Source organism: Ixodes scapularis, unplaced genomic scaffold, assembly GCF_016920785.2.
Source record: "Ixodes scapularis isolate PalLabHiFi unplaced genomic scaffold, ASM1692078v2 PGA_scaffold7__128_contigs__length_106722199, whole genome shotgun sequence".
Classification (NCBI taxonomy): Eukaryota; Metazoa; Arthropoda; class Arachnida; order Ixodida; family Ixodidae; genus Ixodes; species Ixodes scapularis.
The window spans coordinates 48302417-48321403 of NW_024609882.1; the positions used below are offsets into that span (position 1 = coordinate 48302417).

The 18987-nt window shown below is 47.3% G+C and overlaps 1 protein-coding gene across 1 annotated transcript; it reads left to right on the forward strand.

The window, feature by feature from the left end:
* Positions 1-12830: 12830 nt before the first annotated feature.
* On the forward strand, positions 12831-13358 carry LOC8027804 (histone H1-III-like). Its single transcript, XM_002409598.3, has one exon. It carries the CDS (start codon positions 12831-12833, stop codon positions 13356-13358), a length of 528 nt encoding a protein of 175 aa, XP_002409642.3.
* Positions 13359-18987: the final 5629 nt, after the last annotated feature.

Below are 18987 nucleotides of genomic sequence, written 5' to 3' on the forward strand. Positions count from 1 at the left end.
GGCACTTACGAGGACGTGGAACCTGCCAGACGGTTTTCCACAAGTCGCTCACAAACCGGGACTCAAAATGCCTCTCGCAGACGAAATTTGTCGTCTGCACCATGCGGTCTTTGCACGAAATCATGTCACGTCATACTTTTAGGCGGTCCATTTCTTTGGGAGTAAAAAAAAAGATAGGGTTTGTCCGTTCACGTGTTGTATCCCGCGTTGCACCGTGGCACGAAGCACTTCTTCCCCTCGGCCAGCAACTTATGAAAGCCGAATCTGACCAGAAACAAAACGAGAACCGCGAAAAACTGCGCAGCGTTGCAGCCTGCTACCGCACACGAAAGGACGGCCTCGGCATTAGTGGCACGCCCTGGCGGCCGGAGAGAAAATCGCGTGCCTATCCTCACCACGACGATTCTTTGGCGGTGGCGCAACGTTACGCCACCTGATGTATTTCCGTCACCGTGATTCAGAAAACTAGGTTTTGCTTGGCGTTTCCTTTGGCGAAGTTAGGTTTTTTCAGTTTTGGGCAATGACGAAACTATGGCAGAAAGAACGCGTGAAGATGAGTGCCTCAGGACCAACGAGGTAGAGGGGCTTAGAGTGATAAACCGGAAGTTTGTAAGTGGCACCCCCCCAGTTTCCGCCATGTTGTACTCAAAATTGACCACTCGTCACGTGACCTCACCAGAGCCGTGACGTCACCGGTAAGATGGCAGCGCCCAGAGCTGGCGGATGCGAGTTTGTTGGTGCACGGTAGACGCGATGTGCAGCTGCTTTCTGACGACTTCGGGCTTCTTCGTGCTCGCTGACGCAGGTATAATGCGAAAATATGAAGGAATGAGACTTTATACCCTTTTTGAGCAAGATCGCTCTGGATCATCTGGATATTAAGACCTGTGAGAGAGCATCAGCTGTATCACCTAAGAGTGCTCGGATTCCCGGATGTGTTCGAGGATCGATAGAACTTCAAGTGTTTTTAGCATGAAATTTTCGCATTCTCTTAGCTTTGTTTGAACGTTGGAATGTCCGAGTATGAATGCGAAATGTATGCGTCGGATGTAGGGCCTAGGGAAATTTGTTTCAGCCCTAGGTAACTGCATAATCACAACAACCTCTAGCGAGGAAGCTCCTGCGATTTTTACGTTTTGTACTAATCAACAGTTTTACGATATAACTTCTAGCATAAAATATTCACATTTTTCTATCTTCGCTTGAATGTTGGAATGTCTGAGAATCGAAGCGAAAAGTGCACGTCGCGTTCATGGCTAAGGGGAAGTTGTTTCAGCCCTGCGTCAACGGATAATCATAGCAACTTATAGCGAGGAAGTTCCTCCAACCTTTAACCTTTTGTGCTAATCGACGACTCTACATTCAATAGCAATACTTTTTTGAAGTAAAAAGCTGGCGTTTGCATAATTGACGTGCCCGCGAACTCTTAAGAATGATTCAAAACAATCATTCGGAAAAAAGGTTCATTACCTATGTTCATAAAACGGTGTATTTGTCCCCTTGGAACTCAGAACACAGCAAGTCTTCACATTTTTGATCGATCATTGCACAAAGTGCTGCATTCGATGTCTTGTAGAAATGAGTATTAGTAGGCTCTTTGCCTTGCCGTTCGGTATCAATAGTCTACAGTTACCATACTCCTCTTAGATGGTTGTCTAATCCATCATTCTAACATTTAGAATCTTAAAAAAAAATGCAGCCCCACTCTTTAGTGGTCCAGAGATAGAACCACAAATATCAGCAATTCATTAATTAAATGTAATGCAACTCGGAACGAGAAGATTTACTGCACACTTTTTTCTTTCGTAGGATTTATTGCTGCAATAATTTTGTTCATCAAGAGTGCCTTGGATCAGTCGGTCAATTTTACTTGTTCTAATTACCTGGACAAGAGAACTCAAATTTGCGCTCATCCCTTGCCCGAAGAGCAGTCTTGTTGAAAAATGTTGACTCCCATTCGTTCCAGTTTCTGCAATAAACTTTTTTTCATATGTGTGTGCTGCCTATATTTCGTTTCACCGTAACTTGAAAAAGGGCAACCGCCTCAGCCCACTCGAGCCAATCAGAGAGACGGAGTGAAGGTATGAGACAAATCTGTGCAGATGAGCAGTCTGATGGTATGTTGTCATACGCCTCTGTCCAACGTGCATATTGACTCACCGAGACTGTAGCCTCCGGCGTTTGCCAAATTGTGATGAAATGAATTACAATAGCTACTACTCTAATTACCCAAGGCCTTCATACTTTGTGCATTTGGTCGACAAGAACGTTATATGTGCCATCACTGTGAACTCGGCTCAGCGCCTATTCGACTGGAATGCTGCATTCGCGTTCGACGTGAACTGGGGCCCATTCGTGAGCTATATGTTGAAAAAGAAATGGTGACAGTCGTTTTGCTTGATGGGGTATATCAAAGGGTCTATTTTGTCATACCTATAGGAAGTGTGTTGCTCTATAACAATGCATCAACACATACTATTGAACTAGATGCTCACAGTGCGTTTGTTATTGCAATTAACAAGTTACAGCAATATTTATTTCTGACGAGTGTAATACTAATTTTCGGTAGCTGTGACCGTTTTGTGCTCATTAATGTCAGTGAGCTTTGATGTTATTATCATGCGTATAGTTTTATGTATCCTCTCTGCAATGCCTACAGTGGCTCTTGAAGGGAATAAATTAATAAACAACATTTTCACATCACTGGGGTTGGTTTTCGGATGCGCCACTTGTTCAGAAGAAGTGCAACGAGTGTAGCGTATTGCAACCAGTTTGGTATGTCTCATTAATTAATACTGAGGGGTCAGAGATGCGAGTGTCCTCAAAAGGTCCATCACGTGCCGTGAACACAATTTTTTGTGAATAGACACTGAAGGCGTAAAGGCGAGCGGAAATATGTTTATTTCCACTTGATTACATAATTATTAGTTCTTTGCAAATGGTTCTATAACGAGTTCTCTTTGCGACAGACTCATGCTAGGTGTTCAGTCGTACTACCCGTGCTCCTTGATGTCGGATGACGCTCCTGGCACGTCGGTGTTCAGTTCGGTCGAGTGGCAACTTTGACCGACTGATGCCGTCTTGTAATCATACGTCATGTGCGGCCACTGACATCTGATGCACTGAAGCTGCAGGGCTGGCTTCTAATGTTTTTTGATGTACCATTGAGTTGAAGGCTGGCAACAATGTTTGCTTGCTATCCAAGCCATTTCACATCCATTTCGTAACGGCGACTTTTTTCTGCATCCCGCGACCACTGCAACTTTTGTAAGTCTCTTGTGGCAGAGGGAAGTCAAGTGATGCTGGGTGTTCACTTTTGAGAAAAACCAACCATTCTATTTCTTCAAGTCACTCAGTGGCATTCTCCCTCAAATTTGTAAATTGTGTGCTTTGTGGCGCGGACGCAAACAATTGGTGCCAGCAAATTATGAGGTATTGCGCTTGGACAACAAGTGACACGAAATCAACTGTCGTTGCATTGCCGCTCACCTGTTTTGTCGTGCTTACCTCCCGTCGAGGTGATGGCGATCAGAAGCAGTGGGGCAATGTCGGCACAAGGGACAAAGGCCGCCGAAGATACTCCTCAATGTCCCCGGACGCTCCTCGATTTGTGGTCGAGGGTCGTTCGGCACGAACCCTTGCAGGCCGATTCATTGATACGGGAACCTCCAGTAGGCATGTACGGTCTCATTCAGTGGTAGCAGAGTGATTTTCGGTTGACCATTCGCAGCACCTCCGTTTTCCTTGGTGTACCGTGTTCAGCGCGGCGTTCAGCGTGGGCCTACACTGGTTCTTCCCGTTGTCGGAAATGCCTCGGCATCGGGGTGGTGGTCGTCGTGACTTTGAGGCATAAGTCGCCCTCGGTTTATAAGATGCCGCTTCGCTCGAAGAAGTTTCCTGTTGAAATCGCTGTCGACCTTGTTCCGAAACAATCTCGGCAATCAAAATAAAAGCCGGGCGAGTGATTGCAGGAAGTAGCTTCCCGATCTCCGCCCGGGCAACGTCGAGGATGATGTCGCGGATGCCTGGGAAGCCGGTGTCGAAGTTGCAGCTGGACGTTTCGAGTGTCAAAACGCTGGGGAGTTGTCGATAGTGACATGCTCGCGCCTGCAGTGTACATTCAACATTGGAAGCCTCGGTGATATATCCCTTCGACTGTTGTCGTGGGGTTGTGGACAAGGCTCTCGAAGGTGTTGTCCCTCACATGAGGGACATGGGATACTTAACTTCTTGTCTTCTGTAGCATCAGGGTTCACGTGGGAGCTCGATCAGGACATCCTCCACGAATGCAGTGACGCTCTCGTTGGGGCTGTGTCCTAGACAGAATCAGAAATTTGGCTCTGTCTCGTCAATGGTGGCTGATGAATGTGCACTTCAGCTCGATATTGCAAACTTCCCACGACGTAATTGGTTTTCATGGTTTTCAAACCAGTGCCTGGCAGTTTCTTCCAAGAGAAGTAAAGGTCCTGCAGGAGCTGGTTGTCTGTCCACCCACTGTGGCGGGCGACACGGTCATGTTTTTCAATCCAGCCCTCGACGTCTTCATACACGTTGCGTGAAAGGGCATCGGAGTGTGAGGGGTGACGGGCATACAAACAATGGTGGGAGTGGACGCGGTTTGCTGCTACAGGTTTGTCATTGTTGGCTTTGTCAGCTTCGGTTTTTCTGGCAAAGGACTGAATTCCGGTGATTCTTGCTAGTAGCAGCGACTGGCTCGGATTTCCGGTTCTTCGTGGTGTATTTCCGAGGGTCGTCTTCGTAATACTCATTCGTCTTGCGGTTTAACGGGACGCTAACCGCAAGACGAGCGATAACGGGACGCGGGATAGTCCGCCACCCGTCTACCGTTATCGGGCAACTCGGCTGAGGAGCCGCCAGGGTGCACACAGAGTGAAGGGCTATGGGTAAAGGACCAAGCACCTTCACCACGACATACGATGAAAGCTGAGCATGGCCTGGAACTTTCCAGAATAGTAAACATTGATAGAAAATAGGGCTGGAACAAGCTTTCATGACAATATAACAAAACTGACCGAGGAGAGTCTATCCTGACCACTAAAGAAGCTGCACTGCTTTAGTGGCATTCTGTCTGAATAAATCCTCTCCTTCAGGGTTTGGCGAGTGCCGTGGACGAACTGAACTGAAATGTATGTGGAACCACTTTTCTGGTAATGAGCCGATGCAGACTGTCGTCGCAAAGCGGCGTGACCGGATGGACTGGGTAGGTAACACACGCGATAAAATGTCCATACAGCTAGCAATTCGCGTAACGAGTGTTGATTAAGCGCTTGTTTCGAAGAAACGTGCGACGAACCAGCGGAATCAATACCAGCTGCAACACGTGTGCTCCGTAACAGTGCACGTCTATGCCAGAACAATTTAGGAAGCAGCACAGCACCAAATGAAGCACGGCACATGAACTACCAGCTTGAAGGCAGCTCTTCGGTGCGCCGCACACCTGTGCTCCGTGGAAGTGCACGCCTACACCAAGACAATATGGGAAGCAGCACAGCATCATTTAGCACAGCACAGGAACTGCCATCTTCAAGGCAGCTCTCCGCTGTGCCGCATAACCAAAGTGAGCCTTCGGTCATTTGAACGAAGCGGCACCTCGATTGCACACTGCGGAGCACGACTCACGCAATTTCCGTCGCGAAACTGTGTATCCAAATATATTGCACACGTTTGACTGCAGACCTCGAAGATTCCGATGGTCAACGAGAGCATAGAAACGTCACCTTAAAATTTATCCTAGCGGTATCCAAATCAATCCGAGGTCCGAGCAACGTAGGGCCGATTGTTTCTTTCGTGGCAATATCCCCGTCGATCTCCAGCGAAATGCACACCGTTTCTCCGTATTTTCACGTTATAACTACGCCAGACACAACGCTGAACTCTGAAGTCGCTTTCGACCGGCCTCATATGACGGCTTCCGCGTCTGAAATCAACTCGCCCTGACGAACGACAACAAACAAAGCATCCGTCAAGCTCGGGCTCAGCTGGGGGCAGCCGCTGCCTGGGCGCTGCCATCTTTCCCGTGACGTCACGTATTTCGTTTGGTCACGTGACGAGTGGTCAAATTTGCGTACAATGGCAGCGGCCTTATGGGGGTCACTTTCGAGTGCAGACCGGAATCCTGGTTTATCGCTCTAAGCCCCTCTACCACGTTGCTCAGGACACAGCAAAGTAAGTCGTGCCTTTTCTACTGCCCCTTGACACGTATCGGCTCGCGGTGACTCGCTACCCCCGTCCGCTGCGGAGGAGGAGGAGTAAACTTTTATTGATTGCAAGAGAGTTTTGAACGTGAACCTTTCGGTGCACATCTGCCTGGTTAGGAATGACAATAAATGAAAGGAAAACTCTAACCAAAAAAGTAATACGGCGCCTAACGTTTCAAGGCCCGTTCGGCCCCTTGATCACGGGTGACGTTTTTGTCTTGTCGTCATCTTGCAAATTGCCCGGTGTTGTTGGCTTCTTAAATTGGTTGACAAACCGGACGACCACAGGTCCATAGTCAATGCGCAAAGAATTGAATTTAAAGCTTTCGGGGGACATCCACCTGGTTACGAATGACTGTGAATGAAAGGAAAAGCCGCACCTAAACTTTTGGTCTAGGCGGGACCCTTAGTCTAGGGCTCCAGTGCTCTCTGCCGCAGCCTTCGCCCTTTGTACCAGCATTTGCTGGTCGTCGGGGGAGGTGCTGAGCAGCGCAGCTTCCCAGGTCTCGTAGGAAGGGGAAGGGGGAGCGAAGGGTCGGAGAGGCATGCCCAAGTGACGTGATAAAGGGATGGGTACTTGCGGCAGTTTGTACAAGTCTGAGGATATTTGTTGCGGTAGAATTTATACAGGAGTGCCAAATGTTTCAATGTTGTCATCTGTAACTGACGCCACGTCGTGGCCTCCTCGCGGGTTAGTGAGTGATGAGGTGGCGGGTACCTGAAACGTTGGCCGCGTTGAAATATCAGGACTTCGGGGAAGGGGATTGAGAGAGGCGGGAAATCTTCGGTGGAGCGGTCCGTGTCCGCGTCGGGTGCCCGGACGGTGCAAGCTCAGGCGACGGCGTGTGCATGCCGATCAGATTCGACGGATTCGTGACTTGTGGTCCAGACCAGAGCCAACTTGGGGAAGGCGGGGTCTTTCGTTTGGAGAGCGTGAAAGGCTTGGGGTGAGATGCGACCAGCTCTGAAAAGTCGAATGGCCTTTTGGGAGTCGTAAGAATGGTGATGTGCTGGGGGCCGTTCGTAAATATTGATAGGGCTATGGCCATCTCTTCGGCGACTGCTGGGGTTCTTGTGCGCACCGTTGCTGTGGTGAGGGTCTTCTTGTCTTTTCCAGTGACGCTGACGGCTGCCATCGACCGGTCAGGGTACATCGCTGCATCTGTATCTCACGTCATTTCTACGTATACCGTAAATGTGTTGAAGTGCTTTCGCTCTGGCCGCACGCCGTCCCGTGTGGAGCGTGAGGTTCATGTTACGTGGAATCGGGGTTGTCTTTATTAGCTCGTGGATTTCTACGGGCTCCCTCTAGGATTTTTGTGCTGTTTATCCGAGAGATTGCGATACGTGCAACCTGCTAATGTGGTCGCGAGTCTGTCTGCTTGGTTTCGAGGTTGAGTTTCGGCCAATTCGCGGTATGTGTTGTATAGTAATAGTAACTTCTTGGGGGATGCGTAAATTGGGAATCCGAGAGCGATCTTCAATGACTTACGGATGATGACGTCCAGTCTCTCCACGTCCCTCTTCATCAGGTTCAGGTATGGTGCAGCATATGTGATTTGGCTGACCATAAGGGCTTTGGTCATGCGGGTGAGGTCAACTTCCTTAAGAAAATGCTTACGATTTGTGATCCTTCCCATCATACGCATGATGTGGGTCGTAGACTGTTGGAGAAGGTGCACAGTGTGGGTCGCTCCTCCGTCATACCGAAGTTGAAGACCAAGCATTCGGGTGCGCTCCACCACGGGGACGGTTTCTCCGTTCTCGAAGTGAAGTTGAATGTCTACCGTCGGCGTTTGAGGGTTGGATTTTCGTTCCCGCTAGAGTGAGCGTACGAGAAGGAGTTGAGATTTTTCGAGGGCACACTTGAGGTTGCCTGCCTTGAGGTATTGTCGCACTGAATTTAATGGCTTCCTGGAGCAAGGCCTCCTTGTCTCCGTCCGAGCCCGAGGTCGTCCATATGGTCAGGTAATCCGCGTACAGAGAATGTTTTATCTGTGGAATGCATTCTAGCTGTGCCGGGTATTTGCACATCGCTAGATTAAACTGAGTCGGCCACAGCACGGAGCCTTGTGGTGTGCCCTTTCCCGGGACCTCAAAGACGTCCGCGGGGATGGATTTGACGCCGATGTTGGCTGTCCGGTGCGAGAAGTCTCGGACCTATTGGTAGGTTCGCCGTCCATAGTTGGTCTAGGCCAGGCTGTGAAGGATCAACGAGTGGCTCACGTTGTCGAACGCTTCCTTGACGTCCAGGACCACGACCGCTTGCGTGGTGGTGCGCGAAATGTTGTCGAGGTTGTCTTCCTTGAGCTGGATGAAGACGTCCTGCGCAGACAGGTGGGCTCGAAAACCAAACATGATGTGTGAGAAGATTTTCGTGTCTTAGACGTGTGTTTGCGAACGGTTTAACACGACATGTTCGAAAAACTTGCCAGGACACGAAGTTCGGGAGATGGGCCTGAGGTTGTCCAGGTTCTGTGTGTTTTCATTCTGCAGGAATTTTGCTGGACGCCCACGCGTCGTTTAAGTGTTGGGTTAGGGTGTAGTATGAAATTTCGTCGAGGATTGTGAGGAGGCGGTTCTGAATTTCGTCTTCGCCCGGCGATGTGTTCCGCGTTAGGTCTTGTGCTGCTCGTACAACCTCGGCCGCAGTGAAAGGTCGGTCCAGTTTTGGGTTAGGTAGGCCGTCGTAGTTTGGGTATACGGCGCTGGGTGCTTCCCCAATGTAGGTGTTGATCAACTTCTGCAGTATTTCCTTGTTTGTGCCCTTGAAGTTGTGTACAATCTTGCGGTGTGTCTGACTGGTGTGGTTCTTGTTCTTGGTCGGATCGAGCAGAAGGCGGATGAGCGACCATGTCCTCACCGCACCGAGCGTCGCCTGGAGTTTGGTCATGTGGTGCCAGTTGGAATGGGCCAGCTGCGCTTTTCTCGTCAGCTGCCGCTGCGGAGGCTGGCGTTGCATCTGGATGGGACTTCCACCGCTGTATTTGCGTTTTACTTCGGTCTCTCGTCTGCCCAATGCTTAATTTTTTTGGCGAAAAGCATGGAGCAACAGTTTGATTTCTAATTTCGAATGCTATGGTATTTTTTCACGACGGGGAAAACTTTGAGGAGCGCGCTGCGTAAAGTGGTATTCTAAGCATCGTAATAAGAACTTCAGTATATTTTTATATATATTATCTAGAAAGCTAGAATAGTTTAAGTAGTTATTTTTTAATTCAGGTTCTTCAGTTATTTTAAGTGAACTGATTTAGAAGACAAAATAAAAAAAAAAGTGCATTGGACATGAGTACAGCGTAACCATACATCTTGGCTTCGCTTCAGAAACTACAGCCTGTCCACAAACACTTTAACCCAACTTTCGACGGTCCGCAAATCATCGGGTTCTTAACTACACAACCCTTGATTGTCTCATCCATGAAACATTGTTTTACTCTGGTGTAATATAATTTGTTTTAAAGATTCGTTTTCTCGAAAAGTACTGATGACTGCATTGAAATTGACTGACAGATACGCATTCTTTCTAGAGTTACTTTTATTAGCGTGATTAACAATCTTTCTTTCCCTTGATTCTGTCATTTTCAGTGAATCATTTTCAAGGGCATATATTTATGTGTTGTTTTGCTCATATATGTGATTCTTTTCACGTTTGCAATAACCTTCTATGAGGTCGCACTATGTATAAATAAAGAAATATCGCGCTGGATTTACTACATAGGCGCCCGAAGGTGGTGGAAGATTTAACCAAAAATGTATAAAGATTACTTCATCTCTAAATCATGAAACATCAAATTTATCGAACCAAACGTTGGGCTCAAATGACCTGTTGACGTTTTAACATCATTACAGAAAAAAAAACCCGGACTGGGGAAAAGACGAATGACAACACAACACACAAAGTCTGAAAAATATTTTTTTACCGGAATGTCATTTCCAGTAAAAGTATATTTGACTGGATTATGGGACCCTTTTCGCTTCCAGTAAAGCAAGAATTTACCGGAAGATCCCCAGATTGGCCGGAATTTACCGCGTTTTTTCTTTCTTTTTTTGTACGTGAACGGAAGGCACTTAGGAGGAAGCCTGTGAACCAAGGTTGGTGTGTGTTTACCAGATGCTGGATGATTCGGTAACAATAAAAGTGGTTAGTTCATACAGACCTGAAGGTTCTATGTATTTATTTAGCAGGGTCAATGCCAGTGAAACAATTTGCAAAGCTGTAGACAAAAGCAATCACACCAAATAGGAACAATCGAGTTCTTTCTCGAAAAGGTATCTTTCAAGGTACTCACAATGCCGCTGGGTAAATTCCTAGACGTTCGGTAGTTCAACTAATAAGACCGCGCAGGTGCACCACACGGACACACACACGTATACTTGTCAGTAGCACGTTTAGCGAAAACCACGAACGCGCGGTACCAACATCCGCCGCCATTGACAAATCACGGGCACAGTCACGATGTCGTCTCTGATGTCGCCGCGGATACACCAGGCGGACACATACACACTGTCAGTAGCACGCTCAGCGAAAACCACGAACGCGCGAAACGAACATCCGCCGGCGTTGAGAAATCTTGGGCACAGTCTCTTTCGCTCGCTGGATGCTTGTGAAACCGGACGGACAAAGAGGCGTAAGAAACAGGTCACTGCAAATTATTTTCTCGTCGGCGGATAGAGAAACCGGTTTTCTTAATAAAAAAAAAATTAGGTATCAAAACGACCCCCTCGCATTTTCCCCACAATCCCAATGCGAGGGAGAGAGGGCGCGTGGGGACTCGTCCTTGGTACGAGGCACCATGAATACACACCCAGTCGCCGGCTCCTCTCGCCTTCCCCATCCCCTCGCATAGGCTTCCAGTGAAGTTCGGTAAAAAGGGAAGCAAGTCACCCTTTCGGGTAAGATTTCTAGCAAAATCGGGTCGTCTGGTAAACGAAAGTGGCTGCCGGTGACATTCCTGCAAAATCTGGAAACCCGATGCCGGTGAAATTCCAGCGAAATTCGTTCGCCGGCAAATAATCTAGCAAAGACTGGTAAACTGGATTCGGATGAAAACGGGTGAATGTGCCCACCTTTTTCGATCGTCAAAATAGTTCGCTGCACGCACATCTTGAGGACTGCAACGTCGTCCCCAGCTAAAACTCGCACTCACGAGAATGCCGCCCGAGTAGTCTCGTACCTGCTCTGGCCCCGACTTTTGCCTGTCGCAAATAGCAAGTTGGCGGTGATCGCTGCCCACTTTTTTGTATCCTCAAAACGGTTCGCTGCACGCACTTCTCGCAGAATTGCAACGTCGTCTCGAGCTAAAACACGCACTCACGAGAATGCTACTGCACTGGTGGCCACAATTACAAACTAAGTCCTTCTGCTCGTTTTGGCTTCCTTGCCTTCTTTGCCTTTAGCCGTTCCCCTTGCGTTGGCTTCCAGTGAAGTTCGGTGTGCGTCAAACTATAGTTGCTTCCGGTAGGATTCCAGCGACGGGTAATCGAAAGTGGTTCTGGTAAAACTTCCAGCAAAACTGGCTGCCGGTAATATTTCCACCAAAGTGTGGTAACGTACGCTGGTTTCGGGTGAAAATGAGTGAAAATTAACCCCTTACCACCGAATGTCACTGAAAGTTTTTGCCGGATTTTTCAATAGGGCAGTCTCTTGAATTTGTCTTAAATTATCAAAACCTGTTTTTGTTATACTTTGCATGTACAGCATTCATGTCACTGTCGGGCTTATTCGGGTAAAATAAAGTGAAGGATAGGTAATCCAATTCTATTTTATTTCCTTTTCACCCATTTTTCAGTGGTAACAGACTCCAGAATAGAACGATCTTTTAAGATTTAAAAAAAAACATATGCTCGAGTCCCACTACAGAAACAAACAAAAACAAGCGACACGGACAAGCCTTCATTATATGCAGCATGCGCGCAATGGTACCTTTAGCAGGCATTTAGTCGTCTGGTGCTCATGAAGTTAGCGCGAATGATTGCAAGGCAGCCAAATATACCATCGCCCGCATGATGCTCGTGTTTAAGCACAGCTTCCTTCAATCTACACAGCCTTACAAATCGCGAAAGAATCTGGTTTCAGGCTTGTCACTGTTTTTTTTTTTTTTTTCTTTGTGGCTATAGTGGGACTCGCGCATTAGCGCTAATTTTCCCGCAGACAGAACTAATTGTTTTCTTACTTTCGACTTTGGGGGTTTCATGTATTCATACTTTCAATATGAATGCACCACCTTTGGGATCCTCTCTAGTAAGTTCCAGCGCAGTACGTCGGGAGACCGAGCTTTGCGTACTGTCCAAAGTGGAACCGAAGCGTAGAAAGTCTTTCTACAGCGTACACGCTGTAAAAAGACTTACTTTAGAAGTAGAAGAGTCAATTGTGGAAATTATTGAGCAGAAATAAACTGAAGCGCAGCTTGCCTCCACCACATGGGTAAACATGCGGACTCAATTTTTGTTTATATATCATGACTCCTATTTCTGATGTGGAAATATTATTCCAAGAATATTATTAGGACCCCTAAAGCGTGACACAAAGGGAGAGATGGTTGTTTGAAGCAACCACACCAATCAGTTTGTGAACACATTCAGGTAATATATTGGAATCAACTAGAGTGGGTGATGTCCGAAGAAGTGTCCGCTCCCGCGGGGGCCGCAGCCACAGCTGCCCTCAAAAGCCTCAAAAAGACTTCCACGAAAGTATCTAAAGAAAAGGCAAATGCCGTGCCAACGCATCCCAAGGTGTCTGCAATGGTGACTGCATCCATCAGCGCGCTCAAGGAACGTGGTGGTTCATTTCTGCGGGCCATCAAGAAGTACATGTCTGCCAACTACGAGGTAGACGTCGATAAGCTGTCTCCTTTCATCCGCAAGTATCTCAAGCCTGCCGTCGCTGTGGGAGCACTGGTGCAGACCAAGGGCAAGGAGGCTACCGGACCGTTCAAGCTGTTAGCCAAGTCCGACAAGCCATCACCTGCTGCCAGGAAGCCCAAGAAAGATACTGGTGCTGCAAACAAGCGGAGAGCCTCGGCAGCTGCCATTGTGGCCAAGGAGACAAAGCGCGGGAGTGCCAAGAAGTCGCCGGCTAAGAGGGCCAAGTTGGTAGATCCCAAGTCGGCCAAGCCAAAAAAGCCAAAGGCAGAGAAATAGGCCGCAGCACCTAAGAGCCCCAAAAAACCCAAGGCAGCAAAAAAGACCCCTCCTAAGAAGCCTGCTGCAAAGAAGACTTCATCCAAGAAGTAGGTATTCTCTTGAAGATCCAGGGCTAAAAACAATGAACCTGCATAATGGTATAACAACTCTGCTGAACAAATTTACCTGAGTAAGAAGTTAGAAATATAGAACTTGAAATCCTTACCTGTGCCGGTTGTCCGCTAACGAAATGCGTCGGATGAACGCAACAGGCTTAAGATTGTGGCAAGTAAGATTGCAGGCGGCCACGACAGGCACTTCCCTCGATCTGAGCAATTGGAGACATTATTTCTTAGCTAGAACAGCTGCACTCTTTTTCTTGGCGAATTATCAGTGCACGATTAATATGTTTAACTAATAAAACATTAAAGGTTAAATTGAAACGAGAACAAAACGGATATGTTGCAGCCCCAAAAATTTCGTTCTTGACAGGATCTTCTACGCCCTAGTACCGCATTCACCTCGTGAAGAGTGGTTTTGCCTTCAGCTCTATCGCCCCCTGGCGCACTAGAAATGCGACTGGGCAATGAAGACTTCTTTCGAATGAGTAAAGAAGCTTAAAATAACTCCCTAAATATTTTTCTCAAAGAACTATTTTAGGGTGGAAATTATGGACAAGCCGAAAAACCTCTAAAAAGGCCTTTTACGACAGTATTTTTTTATTTTTTGAGTGTGTGTTGTTTTTCTGGACAGTTATTTTCGGCAATAAGTTGTGTTCTCCTTTGTAATTTCTGTTTTTTAGCGTATCTCTTCTATACACCTTTCATCAGCGCTAGTTCGGGGTGTAAGAGATCTTCATGGTGCTCGCAGCTCCCAGTGAGCGAGCGAAGGCCGCTTTCTTGTACGGTAAGTGTCAGAGGACGAAAACGTTTCGCCAAAGTTTTCGGGCGAAGTTTCGGCGGCGACCTAGGGGCTCCACTACGATTCTACGCTGGGTGATCCGCATCGACAAAAGGGAATCCCAAAGAACAAGCCATCGAAAACACCTGTGTTATCACCGAAGCTGATGCTGAAAAATGCGATACTCTGTGCCTTCTTTGTAGACTCCAAGCTGTCGACGCGGAGAGCACTGCTGACATTCAGAGCTAACCATATCCGTGGATTACACGCGGGTTATTCGCGAATACCTGACGTAAACTGACGGATGCGGAAAAAGATGAATCAGATTTGGCGGATTGCGGATCAGATGCGTATATCCGTAGGCCCGGATCCACATTTTTTTCCCAGGCGGCGCCTAAACGTCTGCGACCGCGCAGTGTAGAGTGAATAAAGTGAGCGATTCTCTAAAGTACATCATCGAATTTATTACGGGAACAAACCATAAAATCTGCAAATCAGGGAACAGATTTTTTTTTGTTTACGTCAGGAGAAATTTGATTATCACCAAACATCGCTTCAGTTCGTTTTATCACGTTAAAACTGCTGTTCTTAGAACACGTACATAATACAGGAGCATCAGTCGTCCCGCGTAAGTGTGCTCTTTTTTGGCACGGAAAAATTGGAAAACGTTCTATATTGCAAAGAAAACCATAAACGTCCCAAAACGTACAAGTCACAAGAAAGTAGAAACCTGCAAGTAGCTCCTTCGTCGACAAGTATAGCGAGCGCACTGTAGGGGTGAAACTTGTGCCAGCAGGAGTTTCCGTGTCTGATTCTTGTAGTGCAGTTCGTGCATGCCACCCCAGCATGAAGCGCACCAACGGAGAGAGACTTCTCATTAGTAGGTATTAGCTTAAGAATGGCGAACTAGTCGGAATCCGTCCATGTTGACGATATTCCGTTTCTTCTTTCCAGCAACCTCGACAAGTGAAACATTGGTTTGTGTGCGTTTCGTTTTCTCGACAGTTGGCAACGAGTTGTTTTTAAGCATATGGTTTCGAGCATACAGCTTTAAAATGACACCTACCGGCTGTTTTTCCAATCATCTCCTTGGTGGTAGAGTGGCAGGCGCACTTCCGCACAGGTTATAACCCTTCTGCACAACCTTGCATGCCACCCATATCACATTTTTGTCTTAAAAAATTATATTATTATTATTATTCATTTCATGACCACGCCCCCGACTAGCTTTCATTTTAAGTGTTTTTTGGGAACCTTTTCCTCAGGTAAGCTTGTTGAGTAAAATTTAAATACCCTGAATGCACCTTCTTTGGTCTTCTAATGTGCAGAATCTTAGCACAATACGTTCATATACCGTCGAATTTATCCGATGCATTACAAATTTCAAAAATTAAATTGTCAACAATAGAATTTAAAAATAGAAGACATTTCCCTCAAGATATGTTTCATCATAACAGGGGCGTCCGAGGTCCTCAGGAGAGGCCACTCTGTAGTTCCCTTTCATATCTCGAACCATTAAGAAAATGTGTTTACGCTTATCTCGTGAAGGTTCGTTAAGCCAACAGGTCATTGAACTTGTTGGGCATGAAAAGATACTGTTCCGGTATTTAGTTCTTTTTTTTTTAAATTCTATTTGGACTTAATGGGAAGAATCTTTTTTCTTTTATAAAAGCCACAGGTATGCAACTGTAGGAATTACGGGAGGGGTGGAATGGAATGGAATGGAATGAAATAGAATGGGAAGAAATCATGTTTCACACCAGCTACGTGCAGGAGATTGTTGATTTTAAAATATCGACATTCTTTGAAGCCACATTTGCTGGCAAGTTTTCTAGCAAGACAGTTACTACTGCCAGTAACAGGGTTGGACACGACAAATTCAGCTGAAGTAATATCGTTTGATACAGCTATGGTATTAAGAATGTAGTGCAGGTTTACGTCCAAATATTTTGGCATCTTGAATATGAAACTTTGGGAGCACATTAAAATTCAACTCCAAATTTTGAAAAATTAGGAATCCGACAAAAATAAACTCATATAAACACCGACATCGAGTGAAAAATATAAAATAAGAAAGCACCTTCCGAAATTTATGAAAAATATACTCCAAAAGCACAGAACCCTCATTATCGCATACACATACAAAGATAAAAATTGGGTAAAGATATACAGCTGCTTTAACAACAACGCTGATGTTGCCAGAAAAAAATCAATATTAAGGTGGAGGTGCTTTTTTTTGCATAACACCATAAAGAAACTGTTGTACCAAAGAATGATCGTAAAAAAGACCGCTGTGGCACTATGCCTTCTAGGCATAGACGACTCAACGCGTTCGCTGCAGTCACCCCGAGATCGAGGCTCAGACCACACAATAATAAAAAAAAAGTACAAAAAAGGAAAACAGATGAATTCTGCAGCTATCGTTTAGCGCCTGCGAGTGAAAGGAACGCCTTTAATCCCCTGCCCAAGAAAGCGTTGCCCCCGTGTTCCCGTGGCGACATAGCGTCTTCAGAGAAAAAGATCCTCCTCTCACGCTTCCAAGATCCGTCGCAGCACGATCCGAAGTTTCTACTACAATGGAACGCAGCGGACAATACGAGTCGTCCCAGCCTATTCAGAGCTCTGACAATGTCACGTGACGACGAACAATCGCGTCCCTGCACCCTTCCGAAGGTCACGCGACATTGAAACGGCTTTGGATTGGATGTGACGGCTCGTAGGGTCCTCTGCGGCTCATCATACGGTGAAATGGTGTATAGCGTAGTAAAAGATGTTGCTGCGCCGCGCCAGGCCGAGCCGCCTGCCTTCGAAAGCCGCCGGTTTAATGATGGGTACATGATATCCCTTCCTCCGCTCTTAAAGGACACGCACGGCATGAAAGAGGAGGAGGAGGGTTAAGAGAAGGGGGAAAGGAGGATAGATGCTGCGTTAAAGGCGCATTGCAAGGGCGCGGTGTTCCGCTAACAACGTCTTTGGCGGATGCCGTGGGCGAAGTTTGTTCGGAATTGGGACACAAAAAAGAGACGTGTCGTTATAGGAGGCACAAAAAAAAATAGTGAACAAGAAGGAGCTAAAAGTTGAGGATGATATGGGGGTGTTGTTTGAATTCTGGTGTTCACAGATTTACGGGCTTTTGAAGGTAGTGATATCCGTGGAAGGCTGACTCGTATAACTTTTGGGTGACGTTGAATTGAGCTGACTTATGCAAAGGCATGAGGGCGTACAGTCGCCGAATTTTTTTAATAATATCACGCGAGCGTCGACCGCCGGAACGGCCAGCCCAGTGCCGCGGAGAAATGCGGCGTCGCGGGAGAGATTAGGCGCGTGCGCACAAAGCTCTCTCCGGTGCGAGTGTCGCCTGCTAGGCTATTCTGTTGTCCGCACACAGCCCCTTTTCCTTATCTGCTGGCATAGCTGACCGCCTTTAAGCAAAGATCGGAACAGCGCTTGCTTGCGTGATGCTGCTCAGGCGTGAAAGAAACCCAACGAGGTAGAGGGGCTTAGAGCGATAAACCGGGGTTCCGGTCTGCACTCGAAAGTGACCCCCATAAGGCGGCTGCCATTGTACGCAAATTTGACTACTCGTCACGTGACCAAACCAAATACGTAACGTCACAGGAAAGATGGGAGCGCCCATGCAGCGGCTGGCCCCAGCTGCGCCAGAGCTGGTCGGATGCTTTGTTGGTTGTCGTTCGTCTCGGCGAGTTGATTTCAGACGCGGAAGCCGTCATATTAGGCCGGTCAAAAGCGACTTCAGAGTTCACCGTGGTGTCTGACGTAGGTATAACGTGAAAACACGGAGGAACGGTGTGCATTTCGCTGGTGATCGACGTTGATATTGCCACGGAAGAGAGAATGTGCCCTACGTTGCTCGGACATCGGATTGATTTGGATAATGCTAGGATCAAATTTAAGGCGACGTTTGAGTGCTCTGGTTGACCATCAGAATCTTCGAGGTCTGCGGTGAAGTGTGTACAATATATTTGGACACACAGTTTAGCGTCGCAAATTGGGTGAGTTGTGCTTGGCAGTGGGCAATCATGGTGCCGCTTCGTTCAAATGACCGAAGGCTCACTTTGGTTGTGCGGCGCACCGGAGAGCTGCCTTGAAGCTGATAGTTGCCGTGCCGTGCTAAATGATGCTGTGCTGCTTCCCAAATTATTCCGGCGTAGACGTGCACTTTCACAGAGCACAGGTGTGCGGCGCACCGAAGAGCTGCCTAAAGCTGGTAGTTCATGTGCCATGCTTTAGGTGAGGCTGTGCTGCTTCCCAAATTGTTTTGACGGAAACGTGCACTTTCACCGAGCACAAGTGTAGCATGTTGCAGATGATATTGATTCCGCTGGCCTGTCGCACGCTTCGTCGACGCAAAAGTTTCATCAACACTCGTTACGCGAATTGCAAGCCGTATGGACATTTCATTGCGCATGTTACCTACCCAATCCACCCGTTCACGCCGCTTTGCGACAACAGTCTGCAGCGGCTCATTACCAGAAAAGGGGTCCCACATCCATTTCAGTTCACTTCGACCACGGCAGTCGCCGAACCCCGAGGGAGAGTATTTATTCGGACAGATTGCCACTAAAGCAATGCAGCTTCTTTAGTGGTCAGGGTAGTCTCTCTTCTGTCAGTTTTGTTATATTGTCACGGGTGCTTGCTCCAGTCCTATCTTCTATCAATATTTACTATTCTGAAAAGTTCCAAGCCATGCCCAGCTGTCATCGTATGTTCTGGTGGAGGTGCTGGG

What these genes read in the sequence shown, in the direction of transcription:
- LOC8027804 (XM_002409598.3), top strand. Translation starts at nt 12,831, where the DNA reads ATGTCCGAAGAAGTGTCCGCTCCCGCGGGGGCCGCAGCCACAGCTGCC.